We start from the raw sequence: 16,585 nt of genomic DNA on the forward strand, positions 1-16,585 counted from the left end.
TACTACTGATGTTCTAATGATACAAAGCTGGTTGAAAATGGGCAGAGTGTTCCTTTAACATGACGACATCTCACACATATTCACCCAGTGGCATTGAGGCCTTCTCCCTTTGCTGAAACCTTGGGCAGTGCGTCGTGTACCATAACAATTGATAACAGTCTCCCTGTCAGACTGGAGCAGCACGCACACATTTATCCCCCGCCTCCTCTCTCTGTTTCTCTCTGTCCTGCCTTACACTATAAAGCATATGTCAACTGTCAGTCATTTACTGAATATTTGGATTCTGTATGACATATCAGAATGTGTACATTGAGATTCAGTCTCTTCTATCACACAGTGTATAGGAGAATGTATGGTTTTTAATATACTTCTATAATACAGTTCCTGGCTCATGGTTTCATTCATTTGGTTTATCTAAGCTGTTATAATTATCATATAGCGGATGGAGGAGTGGTTAAAATTCCATTCTCTAACATTAACAAAGTGAGATTTCATGTTTGACTTTCTGCCACTGTCACTAAGAGGAAGTGAAATCCCTGATCCTGTCTGTGTCTACGGGAACTAGGCATGTGGGAGGTGACGTTCTTGTCTATATTAAACCCACAGGACTGTAACTGCGGTGTCACTTTGGAGACCCAAGGAGGACCAGGTCTGATCATCATGTTGCCTTTTGCAGCTCTGGTCCTGGTGACATTTTCCACACAGGTGCGAGGCTGGGATGCACCTACATTTTGCCATAAATATGACTGTCCTGAGTTCACAGTGATTCAGAACAGCCCGGTAGGTTTATCGATTCAATTGTACTCATATTTTTTGATGACCAAGCTAGTGTTGTAATGTTGCTTTTTTTTTTTTTTTTTTTTTTTACCATTTGTATAGGCTTCTACCGGCTCAATACAATTCTCACATAGTGTAGGTGCACTCCTTTTCTAGAATATTTGTAGATTTACCCCCCCCCCCCCCCCCCTCATTTTCTACAGGAGTTTGAGGAGCGTTCGTACGTTGGCGGCTACTGGATTTCCACCAAGCTCCCGAGTCCTACTGCGGAAAGTGATTTAATGGATGGATACCACAGACTGAAGGCTTACAGCGAGAGTATGTATCAGCATCTGAATCGGACAACAGTTTGCATTGATAACCACTGTTGGGAGGGTTACTTTTAAAGTGTATTCCACTACAGAAATGCGTGCCTCATATGGATTTTAGAGAAAATAAAACAAAACAAATAGAGTAATCCCTTAAAGTAATATATTTTGAAGTAACTAACAGTACAGTAATAGTAACTATTCAGAATACCACCAATGTAAGTTACTCACATTCTGAATGCATGTATTCCAGGGGTGCCCACACTTTTTCAGCTTGGGAGCTACTTTTAAAATGACCAAGTCAAAGTGATCTACCAAACATATTTATTTATATATATATATACACTGAGTATACAGTGGAAAACAGTGGAACAGTGGAAAAACAGTGGAAAAACAGTGGAAACAGTGGAAAAACAGTGGAAAGACAGTGGAAACAGTGGAAAAACAGTGGAAAAACAGTGGAAACAGTGGAAAAACAGTAAAAAAAAAAAAAAAAAAAAAAAAATCTCCCCTCAATGCCATGCGATCGACCACACTACCTTCGCGATCGACCGGTCGATCGCGATCGACGTATTGGGCACCCCTGATGTATTCCATTACCAGTGTTGGGTGTCTTTACTCAAAAAAGTCATGTAGCCTATTACACATTACTTTAGAAAAAGTAATCCCTTACTTTACTTAATTACTCCCTGTTGAAAGTAATTCATTACAATACTCATTAAATTACTTTTGCGTTTGCGAGATGCCTTGGCCTGAACCGACCAATCGCCACTCCTCATGCCTAAACCTAACCCTCCATCACTCCTCCCCCCGTCCCTCCAGGACATACATTCTAGCACTTAGCATTTTTTACAGTCAGCTGTTGTGTTGTGCAATCGAGTGCATGGGAAAAGCACTTACAGTACTGTACTGTACTACCTACGACACTACTCATTACCGAGAAATGTAATGTGATTACAGTAATGCCTTACTTTGTAATAATGTGTTACCCCCAACACTGTCCGTTACTCCCGCAACCCTGTTGATAATACTGTTAAGATCTAATCTGTAGTCATGTACAGTATAGTGCAGTAAATGTGCTATTGTAAACCAAGTAAAGGCAGATTGTGGTATCAGCGATAATACTCACATAAGTCATATAAGTCATAATACTTTCACTTTAGTTTGTGTGAAAATACCTGCTTTAATGTTTAGTATACCTCAAGTCCTCATACGTAGCCTACTTTTACACATTAGATCGAAGCTTTTTTATTTTACATCCTGTCTTTGAACAAGACGCAGGTCTTTATTAAATTAATTAAATATTAATGAACGTACAAGAATGCTGCTGAGAATATCTCAGACCTTAATGCATTGCAGCAGCACTCACAAAAAAATGTTGCCATTGTTGCCTCTTCCAGGTCATAAGATCCCCAAAAGCACGTGGCCTGCTCTGATGAACATCACAGACGCAGACGATGGCTCTGAGACGAGCATGTCCATGCTTTGGTTTGTTCCTCCTGGCACATCACTGCCCACGGACACCGACCCGCACGTCACACTGCAATTCATTCCTGCTGCCACTGTCTACGTCAGGTTAGCAGCAGCTATTTTTATCCTACCACACGTGTGTGTGTGTGTGTGTGTGTGTGTGTGTGTGTGTGTGTGTGTGTGTGTGTGTGTGTGTGTGTGTGTGTGTGTGTGTGTGTGTGTGTATATATATATATATATATATATATATATATACATATATATATATGTGTGTGCGTGTGTGTGTGTGTGTGTATATATATATATATATATATATATATATATATATATATATATACATATATAATATATATATATGTGTGTGTGTGTGTGTGTGTGTGTGTGTGTGTATATATATGTATATATGTATGTATGTATATATGTATGTATGTATGTATATATATAATATATAAACGGTATGTATGTGTGTGTGTGTGTGTGTGTGTGTGTGTGTGTGTGTGTGTGTATATGTATATATGTATGTATGTATGTATGTATGTATATATGTATATATATATATATATATATATATATATATATATATATATATATATATATATATATATATATATATATATATATATATATATATATATATATATATATATATGACCCTAAGTTTGGATTTATTATAATACTCACACATTTTATTTGTACAGTATAGCATTTTTTATTTATAGTATAACAGGGTTTGCAAACTAATGAAGACATAGTAATGTGGGAACTTCTTCTTTTTTATATACACTACTAAAGTACACTAAAGTACATGTTTACATACCTAGGATTGGGGGTTTGTTTCCCACTGGCACATCCATGCACTCGAGTTACAGCAAAGCATTGATTTCCATCAAATGCAAAAGTAGATTGAGAGTAGTAGGAGAGGAGACACAACTCATGCTGTGTTTTTCACATGCTGTCTTTCAACATCTAAATAACAACTAACTCTATCTTCTATATAGGATCTTCAAGGGTTTTGTAAGCCATGCTCTTGGCCAGGAGAACATGAAGCAGCTCCGCGCGGCCTTGGTTCAGGCTGGGAAACCCTTTGAGGACCACAGATACACTGGTGCTGTGTACGACAGTCTCATGGACATCTTCCATACTCACCACAATGAGATCTGGATCTCTGCTGCCTGAATGAAAGGATGTTATGACCTGTCTGTCTCACCAGTCTGTATAATGTACATTATAACATCGCTAAATTTGTCTTGTTTTTGTTATGCCACCCCCCCCCCCCAAAGTGATTGAACAAAGGCCAATAAACCACATCATGCCAGTCTGTTTCATTGCCTAATGCCTAATATTCCTATTTTAATGTGAAATGAAAAAAAGATAAGTAACATGAACTAGCTGTTATACGATTAGAACATATTCCTCACAGTTACAGAACTATTGTATAGCAAGTCAAGAAAAAGATGCTCAACAGCTAGCGATGCTATCGGCCAGGCTTGGCCTGGCCTGCAATTTTTTTTTTTTTTTTTTTTTGTGCCCCCAGTCAGGCCACTCACTGAACAGCAGGCCAGGCGCCGCCTACTGGTTTACTAGTGGTTTTATTACTTTATTCAGGGTTAAAGTGGGTGCATCTCATTGTAAAATTGGACTCGGCCCAAATTGGGCTTCAAACGGCCCAAATCTGGCTTCAAACGGCCCAAATTGGGCTTCAAACGGCCCAAATCTGGCTTCAAACTACCCAAATTGGGCTTCAAACGGCCCAAATCTGGCTTCAAACGACCCAAATTGGGCTTCAAACGGCCCAAAAACGGCACGCGCGTCGGCCCGTATAGGCCTGGCCTGCTTGGTATATAATGCCCGGCCTGAATTATAATCCCAGTCCGCCCCTGCTATCGGCTAACCTAGAGAGGTCAATAACAGCTGAAGCTGTATGCTATAGCAACAGGTTGAGAGTATATTGTTTGATATTGATGCATAGTTATAGGTGTGGCAAATGCTGTTTATGTATTGTAAATCAATAAAAACGATATAGTTAATCTAAAATGAATTTATTTTTCGAGTTTGACGGACATTTTCTTCCAAACTCGCATACTGGGTTTACACACAAACAGTAAACAACACCGCAATGGTACATTTAAAATACAATACGCAAGACAGCAGTGGGCGGGACAGCAAATACATCAGTTTCTGAATAGATTGGTTCTGTCTTTGTTCCCATGCTTGAAGTAGGCTTACTTGTAGTCATTGTATATCACAACATTATAAGTTGTGAACAGATTAAACATTATTCCAGTACTGATTGATATGAAGATCCTACTGTTTATTTTTTCACTTGTTTATTTGTTCATTTGCTGTTTTATGTCTTATACAGGATGTGTAAGATGTATCATGGTATTTCATATAAAAAAACGATTTTCAGACGGCAGCCCGTCTTTATTGTCACACGAACACACACTACAACACATGCATGCGGCCACTACACACACTCATGCTGATGGTGGCCGGTGAAATATGTCCTCTGCATTTGACCCATCCAGGCTTGTCCTTTCCTCCAGGGGGCAGGCCAGGAGCAGTGGTCGCTTTCTCGTACAGCGCCCGGGGACCAACTTCGGATGTTGTCGTCACTGGTCGGATGACGATGACGATCTGATCTTCTGCATGTTTTTTTTTTTTTAGTGGGGGAGTTATATACGGAGGAACCCCCTGGGGGAGCACGGGGAGAACATGCAAACTCCACACAGACAGAAAGGCCCTTACGACGAGATACCCCACCTGGGCAGTAGGCACTGAAGATATGGGGGGGAACACAACCACAGCGCCCACAGTGTCCCAGGCGAGAATCGAACTCAGGACCTTCTGACTGTGAGGCGACAGCTCTACCACTGAGCCACCGTGCCCCCGTCATATGCTCTGATTGTAAATATGAACAATGTATCGTTCCTCTTGATTAACTCATTAACTCATCATCCAATCCAGGCAACTCAATCAAACCAACTGGTTGCACCTGGTGTCGACTGAGAACCAGCTCCTATAAAAAGGAGTCTACTTGAACACATTGTATGAACCTGATGAAAATCACTGGCTGATTGAAACGTTCTGGTGTGCGGGCCTACTTCCTTCAAACAGATTAAACACACACAGATAAGCACGTTATACAGCATAACAGAAGATCCTGAGTTCTTCCCACAGTAGGCTACTGTATTGTACATGCAGTTATGCAAATGACGTAGTCACGTTCGTCCTATCTGATTGGTCTTGGTCAACCTATCTGCTTTGCTTGTTGTTGGCATGGCGGTTAGTGCCAGACTTGCCAGACTTGCCAGACTTGCCAGATAATCTCCCTGCATGGCCTATCATTGCCTGTAGTGCGTGGGTGCATGTGTGTGTGTGCGTGCATGTGTGTGTGTGTGTGTGTGTGTGTGTGTGTGTGTGTGTGTGTGTGTGTGCGTGCATGTGTGTGTGTGCGTGTGTGTGTGTGTGTGTGTGCGTGCGTGCGTGCATGTGTGTGTGTGTGTGTGTGTGTGTGTGTGTGTGCGCGTGCGTGCGTGCATGTGTGCGTGTGTGTGCGTGTGTAAAAAAAAACATACTTTTAGACTGGTTTTTCCAGTTGACACTTGAGGCCATGGGCTGGAACATTTGATCCAGCCATTCAGGTAAATGATGTTCAATTCTGACTGTGTTACATCTATCACTTGCATTTCACCCCTTAACCTTTCATGAACAAAGTGGGATTTCTTTATGTGTTTCTATTCCAAACACAATTATGTACGTTTGACTTTCTGCCACACTGTGACTTAGGGAGGAAGTGAAATCACTCCTCTTGCCTGCTCAAGGTGAACAGCAGTGTGGGAGTGTCTGCGTCTACCTGGTGAACTAGTCATGTGGGAGGAGACATTCCCGTCTACAGTATATGAAACCCACAGGATAGTAACTGTGCTGTCACTTTGGAGAGCCAAGGAGGACTGGGTACACTACACCCGGTGGTGATCATCATGTTGCCTTTTGCAGCTCTGGTCCTGGTGACATTTTCCACACAGGTGCGAGGCTGGGATGCACCAGCATTTTGCCATGAACGTGGCTGTCCTGAGTTTGCAGTGATTCAGAACAGCCCGGTAGGTTTATCGATTCAAATGTACTTTTTTTTCCCTCTTCACAATTTTTATAGGTTTCTACCAGCCCAATGCAATTTTCACATAATGTAGGACGTCTACCTGTTTTATAGAATATTTGTAAAAAAAAAAAAAAAAAAAAAAAAAAAAAAAAAAAAGTTTGGTTTCCCCCATTTTCTACAGGAGTTTGAGGAGCGTTTGTACGTTGGCAGCTACTGGATTTCCACCAAGCTCTCGAGTACTGCGAGAAGTGATTTGATGGAGGGCTACTACAGGCTGAAGGATTATTGCGAGAGACAGACGGAAGCTGGTATGTAGGATCTGAAATCGGACAGATGTGGACATCATACAATACAATACAATAGTTAGATAATACTGTCAAGATCTAATCTGTAATGTACAGTATAGTGCAGTAAATGTGCTATTGTAAACCAACTAAAGGGAGAATGTGGTATCACTTATTAAGTCACAATACTTTCACTTTAGTTTGTGTTATTCATCTTGACTCGTGAGAAAATCCCTGCATTTTAATGTTTATTATCAAGTCCTCATGTACTTGTACATTATTCTAAAGATTGAAGTTTTTTCCCCACATTCTGTCTTTGAACAAGACTTTTTATTGATGTAATTGACATGTTGTCACGAATGCTGCTGAGAATATCTCAGATCCCATGATAACCTCAGTCACTTCACTAAAGATCAAACAAAGATACACAAGAGTTCCTTCTTTGCCATTCAAGTTTGCCAGCAGTGGCTAACTTGTTCTCATGAAATAAGAATGAAAGATTGCCAGGTTGCCACAATATTGCCAGTCCACATTGCCTTGAAATGTGTCTAGTAGATGTTGTTGCCCTTGTTGCCTGTTGCAGGTCATGAGATCCCCACCACCACGTGGCCTGCAGTGATCAACATCACGGAGGGCGACGATGGCTCTGAGAAGAGCGTGTTCATGTCTTGGTTTGTCCCTCCTGACACACTGACACTGCCCACGGACGCTGAACCCGACGCTGACCCCGACGCTGACCCCGACGCCGACCCCCACGTCACACTGCAATTCATCCCTGCTGCCACTGTCTACGTCAGGTTAGCAAGGACTATTTAAAATTGTTGTCTATCCAGGTAACCTTCCGTTTGGATTTATTATAATAATCATACATTTTATTTGTATAGAATTGTTATAGCATAGCAGTTTACAATCTAATGAATACATACATGGGAATTTTATTTAAGATATATACACTACCAGTCAAAAACGTTTACCCACCTGATTGAATGTATATAGCTTAGGCTACTACATTATGTTTTTCATTCTCTTAAATCCATCTTGATCAGGCTTATGCTTATAGGGACAGCTCACCCTAAAATTCTAAATACATATTTTTTCCTCTCAACTTTAGTGCTATTTATCCATCTAGATTGTTTTGTGTTAGTTGCCGAGTTTTGGATATATTGGCCCAAGAGATGTCTGCTTTCTCTCCAATACAATGGAACTGGATGGCACTCGGCTTGTTGAAAAACTCAACAGCCGAAATCATGACCCGGTTACCCCAAGATAATCCACAGACCTTGTGAGCAGTTTCATCTAGGAACTATTTTCTTTCGACCGGACTACAACCACAGCTGCTAGCTAGATGCTGCCCTAGCTGCTGTTAGCTGCAGTTTCATGTAGCAGCTAGTGGGCACTCGATTTCTAGGGAGGAGACTCTGGAGATGATGTGCGATGAGTGCACTTTTTTGGGGTTGTGTGACAAAACATGTCAACTCATACCACGTTATCCACATCATCAGTGGGTATGACATCACTTGACGATTGTGGGGCATGACATGACATCATCAGTGGTTATGACATCATCCTTAACATCGCTCAGTGTTTTCCAGTTGACCCTTGCCTCTGCTGCCCGCTGACCTCGTTCGTCTCTGTCAGGGATTGGCTGTTTAGACCGTAGCCCTCCAGGTCATACCAGGCCCTCAGTCAAAAGGCCTCAGGTATGTCTGGGTTGACCATGACTGTTGATCTTAACAAAGCAGAGATCTGCCCCCAAAATCAGACAGGTGAAACTCAGCAGCAAACTTGCTTAAGTGACATCACTGATGACATCTCACTGATGACATCACAATTGCTCGAGTGGCATTACTGATTACATCATCGGTGACATCATCAGTGGGAAGCAGGGAAGGGATGTTGATGATGTCACAATGGCTCTGTGAGTGTAAAGGCCTAAAAACCAGACGCCTGAAAAGTGTTTGTCAAATTTTGGAGGCGATCGGAGCAATGGCTGGGGAGATAAACGTGCTCAAATGCCAATATATATATATATTATTATTATAATAATGTTTTTCTTGTCTCATTTTATCTTCTTCAGCATCTTTGGTGGTCTTCCAAACCATGACCGTGGCAGGAACACTGCGAATAAGCTCCGTGAGGCCTTGGCTCAAGCTGGGAAATCCTTTGAGCCGCACCGGTACATCGGGGCCGGCTACGAGAATCCCATGAATATCTTCATTTCTCACCGCAATGAAATCTGGATCTATGCAACGTCCTAACCCAGCAAATAGCCAGGCCCTTTCTCTTTGATTTTCCACTAAATCAACTCATTTACATCCTAACCCAGCAAATAGCCAGGCCCTTTCTCTTTGATTTTCCACCAAATCAACTCATTTACAGTGATCAGACATACAAGTTGAATTTAATTATATGCATTTCTATAATGCTGCATTCTAATGTCATGGTAAAATGTCTAAATGCTTTGTTGATCCATAATGAGTCAAGAGAGCCCAAGCTCTCATCTTCACACTGTCTATAGTGATAATAGGGTGCCCTCCCCACCCTGATCTCGAAATGTACTGGGTATCAGATGGAACTTCTATGAGCTAATTTCACAGCAGAGATCAGGGTGGGGCAATCAATCAATAATTTTTCCCTCACACTACCTCACAGCAATCTTTCGTAATATGAACAGACACACTGTAGGTTTAGGCAGCAGACACCTGGATGTCTGTCACATGACGGAAACTGGTTTCAGGAATGTTGTGACTCCACATTGGTAAGGTTTATTGAGGTGATTTTGACACAATAATGATGATTTGTTGTCTGATAACTAATGTTCCTAACATCTGTGTATCTATAGGCGAAATGTATCTATATAATTTATCGAAATTAATCTATAGGCTCCATTTAGAATGTTTCTGTTGTCAAGTTGAAACGGTCACCGCGCCCCCTGTCTCAAAAAATAAACTGTTGACATGACAATTTTATCAAAGTTTGTGGGTGTGGTTAATAGTAGCCAAATGAGCCTAGTTTTGTAGTTTTAGTGGTTAGTAGGCTATTCTTGTTTCCACTGCAGACAAAAACCTACTATCTCTCTTGAATAGAGGGTTTAATCAGTGTTAGGCAACTTACTTTCAAAATGTAATATACTACACATTACTAGTTACTTTTATTTGAAAGTAATAAGTTACTTTATAATATTACTGTCTGTGTAGAGTAACTTGTTACTTATTACACTACTTTTGCATTACTTTCACCAAAACAACAGCAGTAGCAGAATGAGATCGCCGCCCCGGAACCATCCCGAAAAATAATTTCAACCGCCTTGAAGTCAGTGTAAACAATCCAAAATTCTAAATGTTATCCTTTTCCTTTGTTATGGTCATCTATAGTGGTTACTTATTTGCATAGAAACACACAGTTTGATTAGGAAATGATTGTATCTTTATTTAAATAATGTGCTTTGATTTAAAAAAAAAAAAAACTCAATTTGTAACTTGAGTTACTTGACAAAGTAACTGGTATAATATTACTGAAATCCTATAAGTAATAAGTTATATTACTGAGTTACTGCTAAAAGTAATATATTCCATGTAATATGTTACTTTTGTAATGACTTACCCCCAACACTGGGTTTAATATAGGTCAGCACATCAGGAACTCAGCCAAACGGCATGCAACCTGACAGAGCTAACGCACGTCTCCCAGAAATGTGATGATTATCTGATTCTGCTTCCTGGTCAGACTTGTTTGTGCAGAAGCAAAAAGCTGTCGCCCAAGAAGACACTATAGCCAAGGCAGAGTAGCTGTGTCAGTCAAATGCTGGTTGCTAGAGGGGAAATACACATTGAATTGCATTGATTTGTGTCATTTTCTCTGTGTGAAATGCTCAATAAAATCCTATTCAACTATAGCCTATAATAACATTTCACTCGGACTTATTGTTTCTATCCGCTACTTTTTAAGTTTTGGTCCGAGTGAAATGTTCTATGGTCTCTCCTGATGCTAAATATAGCCGAATCGCTTGGTTTGACCAAGTAAAAATATTTTATAAGCATTTTACCACATGTTTATGGAAAATAAATGGTGGATGAAATCCCTTGGTTCGTATGCCTATTAAGCCAGAACAGAAGAGGGTGTGACTTTGGCTCTCATGGCTCATTTGAGGTGTGACGCCTAATAGTTAACACTAGATAGAGCTGCAGATGTTGCTGGGAATGAGGATTTGGAGAATGGAGCAAGTATAAAGAAAAGCTGAATTTGATTTTGATTGCCATCTTTCCTCTGTAAGTGTCAAACACCTGAGTTGTATCATTTGTTCAATCAAGTATTTCCAATCACTAATCATGCCGTCAATGTTGGACGGATGTACTTATATGGATGAGGTTGGTTGATTATGACATTTGACACTGCATCAGTCTAAATGACTACTATGTTTTAAGCAATGCTAACATTCAACTACTAGCAAGTACTGATATTAGCTTTTACAGCTGACTATATCTAATAAAAGCCAGATGTAGCCTATGAAATGATCAGTTCCCAGTCAAAAACGGCACAGGGAAAAAAATGCTATTCAAATCTGTTGAGATTTGTTTAGAATGCAATCAGCTGCAGACTTCCAACATGGCCAGCAGAGGGTGCTAGCTAGCAGCTACATCAGCTCAAAGCCATAGCTCTCTTCCACCTAAATTTCATGTAGTGGTTCACATACATAGGATGTGATGGGATAATCCCTTGTAATAATCCAGGGCGAGCGTCCATACAGAAGCCCCATTTAGATGTTAAAAGAAGAGATGTACTGACCTCATCTAAATGGTACAGCGTAGAGTGTGTGTTGAGCACTGCTATGTCATTGAGTTTATCAAGTGGAGCTCCTTCCATCACAGATCTTTCACTGAATGAAACCCACAACACGTCCACAGGGCTCAGCAGTAGCCTCAGTTTCGTTCTGCACAGTTAGGCCTATAGATGCTCAAGAGGGACTGTCAAAGGCAACATCACCTTGGAGCACCAGAGCAGCACTGTTCCTCACCAGGACCATCTTACACTCACAGGGCACACTCAGGCACACTCAGGCACACTCAGGCACACTCAGGCACAATCAGTCACCACAGCAACCGCTTCTATCGTGGGACACTGCGTGCGTCACTTTATCGTGCTTTTATGGAAAGCTGAAATAAAGGTAGCAATGTGTGAGGGTATGACTCATTATTACCAGTGTTGGGGGTAACTCATTACAAAAGTAACATATTACATGTAATATATTACTTTTAGCAGTAACTCAGTAATATTCAAGATTCAAGATTCAATCTTGAATCTTGAAGCCTACTTATTACTACTAAACTTATTACTTATAGGATTTCAGTAATATTATACCAGTTACTTTGTCAAGTAACTCAAGTTACAAATTAAGTTACATTTTATTAAATTAAAGCACATATTTAAAAAAGATACAATCATTTCCTAATCAAACTATGTGTTTTTATGCAAATAACCACTATAGATGACAATAACAAAGGAAAATAATAACATTTAGAATTTTGGATTGTTTACACTGACTTCAAGGTGGTTGAAATTATTTTTCGGGATGTTCTGGTGCAGCGATGTCATTCTACTGCTGCTGTTGTTTTGGTAAAAGTAGTGTAATAAGTAACGAGTTACTCTACACCTAAAGTAATATTGTAAAGTAACTTATTACTTTCAAATGAAAGTAACTAGTAATATGCAGTATATTACATTTTGAAAGTAACTTGCCCAACACTGATTATTACAGACTAACTCCTCCACGCCAGTGTTGGGCAAATTACATTCAAAATGTAATTACATATTACTAGTTACTTTCATTTGAAAGTAATACGTTACTTTACAATATTACCGTCTGTGTGTCCAGACCTAAACAGCCTATCTGCATGGGTTGCTATGGTAACGACGTAGGCGTCAGTACTTTGGTGACGTGGTTTTCCTGCGCAGAAGCGTATTGATGACGAGTTGCGAGTCACGTTCAAATCAGATTTGGTGGATCTGTGCGTCCGCACTCAAGTCACATCAGTCAAAAGCACATTTGAAGCAGATTGGAAACGACCTCCATATGTGGTTTGGGACAAGTGACACAAATCAGACTTGGAGCGTCCAGACTCATAAAACCAATCTGGATAAAGTCATTAACAGGTCACTAAAGGTCACAAATCAGATTTGGCCTCCTAGTGTGAACATGGCCTTAAAACTAGCCAAAAGAAGGGCATGCATGTTTGATTGCCAGCAGAATCAACCAATGGGCAAGACCAAAGAAATAAGGTGATTATTAACTCCATGACAACCTCCACAAGGCTCAGCGGTAAGTTCCATTCTGCACAGAACAGCAGCTGCACAACAGGATTGTCAAAGAGAACAGAAAGATCACTTTAGGCCCTGCGCAGCACATCACTCTCCCTCACCACAGGACCCGCCCCTGCACTCAATGACACACTCGGTCACCACAGCAACAGTGTCTATAGTGGGAAACAAGGGTGTAATCATGCTTTTATAGAAACCTGAAATAAAAGTGTGAGGGTATGACTCACAAGGACTATACTCACCGATCTGCCCGTTGCTATAGCCTATCAGGTTTCTGAGATGGAATGGAGATTTTTAGAATCTAGAAAAGAGTAGCGTATTTTTCATGGAGATTATCCCACAGATAATCAGGAAGTTCTGATTTGGGGTTTTTAATTTTGAGAAACACTAATGACAAGCAGGGGGGTTCCTATCTGGAGAAACCCCAGGGGAGCACGAGGAGAACATGCAAACTCCACACAGACAGGCCCTTCTGACGACCCCACCTGAGGCCGTAGGCACGAGGACATGGGAACGGGGACACACCCTCAGCACGCACACAGCATCCCAGGCGGGAATCGAACCCAGGGCCTTCTTGCTGTGAGGCGATGGCGCTGAAACTGCGCCACCGTGCCCCTGTCTGTCTCTGTACATTCTTAATCACACACATACACTTTGTGTGTACTTCCTGGTACAGTGCTGAAGCAGGAAGTAGGCGGTCACTTTGCCTCTCCATATCATGCTGCTGTGCCATTGCAGCTGTGCAGTGTTGATATGGAGTTGCATGGATTATGAAGCATTAGTTTGTCCACACCAGGGGTTGCAGAAGGATTAGTCCATCACACACAACTGAGGGGGGTGCTGGAGTACTCTATCCTTCTCTATCTCTCTCTCTCTCTCTCTCTTTCTCTCTCTCTCTCTCTCCATCTCACTTTCATTCACTGTGGTTCTATACAGACGTGTATAGATTCAGTCAGAGAGAGTCGGTTACAGGTGGCTGGATCAATAAATGTCTGTTTTTCTACCCTCCGTGATCGATTGATAATAGCGATTCAAGTCAAGTCAAGTTTCTTAGTATAGCACTAATTCACACGCATGTCTCACAGGACTTTACAGGATGAGTCTAGTCTCGCTGACCACAATCAATCAACACAATTGATCAACTTATATATAAAGCGTAAAACAAGCATAGCAAGAGAAGTCACTGTAAACTATATGGCCTCTTGGGCCTTATTGCTTTAATAGCCACCAGTTATTTAATAGCTATAGCACTAGGCTACATGCTGTGCTCCCATGCATCTCAAACGGTTAATACTGCAATATTTGACTTCCGGGTTCACTATGAATGTTTTGTTTTGTCTAATGTTTCTTTGTTTGGAATGCACCATCATAATAATAATATAATAATAATGTTGACTTGAATTGAACTGAATCTTTTACCTTTCAAAAGAAACTACTACTGCAGCTGGTGCTATAAATATGGAATTATGTTTTCTCATCCTCCTTTACTCAGCCTGTATTATCCTCCCTTTGCTTCAATTTCCTCTGCACTTCACCTCAGCGCACCCTCCTCCTCCTCCCTCCACTCCTCTTTCGTTGTCCTTCGGGTGACTTTGGAAAACCGATCCCTTCCTAATATAGAGAAAGCAGACAACAACACAGCAATACTGGAATAACCCACAGGAGACGAGATACAAATACTGCTGTGGAAATCCCCACAGGGAAAGAAAGCCTAGCCGCTGCGTGGTGCAGGAGAGAGGGAGAGGAGTGGAGGTTCAGTGACTGAGGTTATCGATTCCCGAAAAGGCAGACCAGAGTGACACCTCCTTGTTGTGTACAGCACATGCATGCTGGGACACGCAGATAGCCACATGTCATTCACATGTGCAGTACTTGTAAGAGAACACCCTGCACTTACACCACACTATGCTGTACAACACACAATGCATCTGGGCAAAATGTACACACACATAGGCTACTCTATCACTTTCTCATGTGCACACACACAAACACACACACACACACACACACACACACACACACACACACACACACACACACACACACACAGGTCTACTGTGTTAGACAGAGAGAGAGAGTGGGGTTTGGTTACTGGAAAGCCTATTAAAAATGGAACTAATTGAGATGGATAGCAGTTTACATCAATGACAACAAAACACAACATAACTTATAACAATAACACACAATAGAGGTGGTGAAAACAACACACCTGTATACATATTATTCACAACAACTACTGCATGCAACTATGATCAGACTGTGAAAATCTGAAGTTGCTTAACCCATTGATACCTGATGCAGCATTTGCGTGTATATCCCTCATTTGTGTGTGTATCCCTTTAAGACCGTGAACCGCGTTAACGCGGTCCGCGGTCTTAAAGGGATACACACACAAATGCTGCATCAGGTATCAATGGGTTAAGAGCCTGATCACACAAAGAAGAACACATTTTGAAGGGTGAACAATCTCAGTGGAAAATACGAATGGGATTTTGCAAGACAACAATAGTCTGTGCTACAGGCTTATAACCAGCTATACAAAAAGTTTTTTTACATGAGGTACTGCAGCAGTACGTTGGAAAAACCCAGCAGTAAAGTGCCCAAACTAAAGGAGGAACAACAGTAGACCTACTTTCATTGTAGGCTACTTGGGCAATGTACAATGACAATGACAATAAAATTGAATTGAATAACATTTTATTGAACACACGTGCCGGGCGTGGACCAGGCTGTGCTTGCTGACTGTGCAGTGCCCTTCTTTTCCGCTTAACTGAAATCTAATTGCTTTTAAAGCTGTTTAGGCAACTTCACACTTTGGGGGCACAAAGTTCAGTGGAAGATAACTGTTATTATAATTGTGTTTTAAGAACTTCCTCACCCAGAAATCGTGCAACGTGATGCCAGCAAACTGCATTCCTGCTTGGAGCGACGTCTTCTTCTGTCTCTGGTGGCGAAGAGGTTCAGCCAGCTCTCTGCAGTTTAGTTTGATTTGTTTTGAAGCTTTGAGTTGTCACTTCTGAAGATTCCACCGCTAACAGTCCGCTACGCAACACCAGAGATGTGGGGCATATAGACCAAACCTTCTCTGCTGCAGCCACACTTTGTGGTACAAATGTACACATGATTGACTACAACAGCAACAATACAGCATGTGTTGTTTGGGTGAACTGTCTGAACCTATAGGCCATATGTTCAGACTAGGAGGCCAAATCCGATTTGTGAACTTTAATGACCTATTAATGATTCTATCCAGATTGGTTTTATGAGTCTGGACGCTCCAAGTCTGATTTGTGTCACTTGTACCAAACCACATATGGAGGTAGTTTCCA

At 41.2% G+C, this 16,585-nt stretch overlaps 2 protein-coding genes across 2 annotated transcripts; both read left to right on the forward strand.

Moving 5' to 3' along the window:
• Positions 1 to 638: 638 nt before the first annotated feature.
• Positions 639 to 4,481, forward strand: LOC310795878 (heme-binding protein 2-like). Its single transcript, XM_083657971.1, has 4 exons — positions 639 to 780; positions 981 to 1,095; positions 2,486 to 2,660; positions 3,554 to 4,481. The coding sequence occupies exons 1-4, from the start codon at positions 661 to 663 to the stop codon at positions 3,729 to 3,731; spliced, it is 588 nt and encodes a 195-aa protein (XP_083514097.1). The 5' UTR covers positions 639 to 660; the 3' UTR covers positions 3,732 to 4,481.
• Positions 4,482 to 6,470: 1,989 nt separating this feature from the next.
• On the forward strand, positions 6,471 to 9,902 carry LOC310795876 (uncharacterized protein). The gene is made up of 4 exons (XM_083657967.1): positions 6,471 to 6,658; positions 6,839 to 6,965; positions 7,525 to 7,738; positions 9,019 to 9,902. The coding sequence occupies exons 1-4, from the start codon at positions 6,539 to 6,541 to the stop codon at positions 9,197 to 9,199; spliced, it is 642 nt and encodes a 213-aa protein (XP_083514093.1). The 5' UTR covers positions 6,471 to 6,538; the 3' UTR covers positions 9,200 to 9,902.
• The last annotated feature ends 6,683 nt before the right edge of the window (positions 9,903 to 16,585 follow it).

This window comes from Poromitra crassiceps (genome assembly GCF_964638095.1).
Source record: "Poromitra crassiceps genome assembly, chromosome: 22".
Lineage (NCBI taxonomy): Eukaryota > Metazoa > Chordata > Actinopteri > Beryciformes > Melamphaidae > Poromitra > Poromitra crassiceps.

Bases quoted from the DNA above. Each gene is read 5' to 3' on its own strand.
- LOC310795876 (XM_083657967.1), top strand. From the start codon at position 6,539: ATGTTGCCTTTTGCAGCTCTGGTCCTGGTGACATTTTCCACACAGGTG. The intron at 6,659-6,838 runs GTAGGTTTATCG...CATTTTCTACAG, and splicing joins CAGTGATTCAGAACAGCCCG to GAGTTTGAGGAGCGTTTGTA. The intron at 7,739-9,018 runs GTTAGCAAGGAC...TATCTTCTTCAG, and splicing joins GCTGCCACTGTCTACGTCAG to CATCTTTGGTGGTCTTCCAA.
- LOC310795878 (XM_083657971.1), top strand. From the start codon at position 661: ATGTTGCCTTTTGCAGCTCTGGTCCTGGTGACATTTTCCACACAGGTG. The intron at 781-980 runs GTAGGTTTATCG...CATTTTCTACAG, and splicing joins CAGTGATTCAGAACAGCCCG to GAGTTTGAGGAGCGTTCGTA. The intron at 1,096-2,485 runs GTATGTATCAGC...TGCCTCTTCCAG, and splicing joins ACTGAAGGCTTACAGCGAGA to GTCATAAGATCCCCAAAAGC.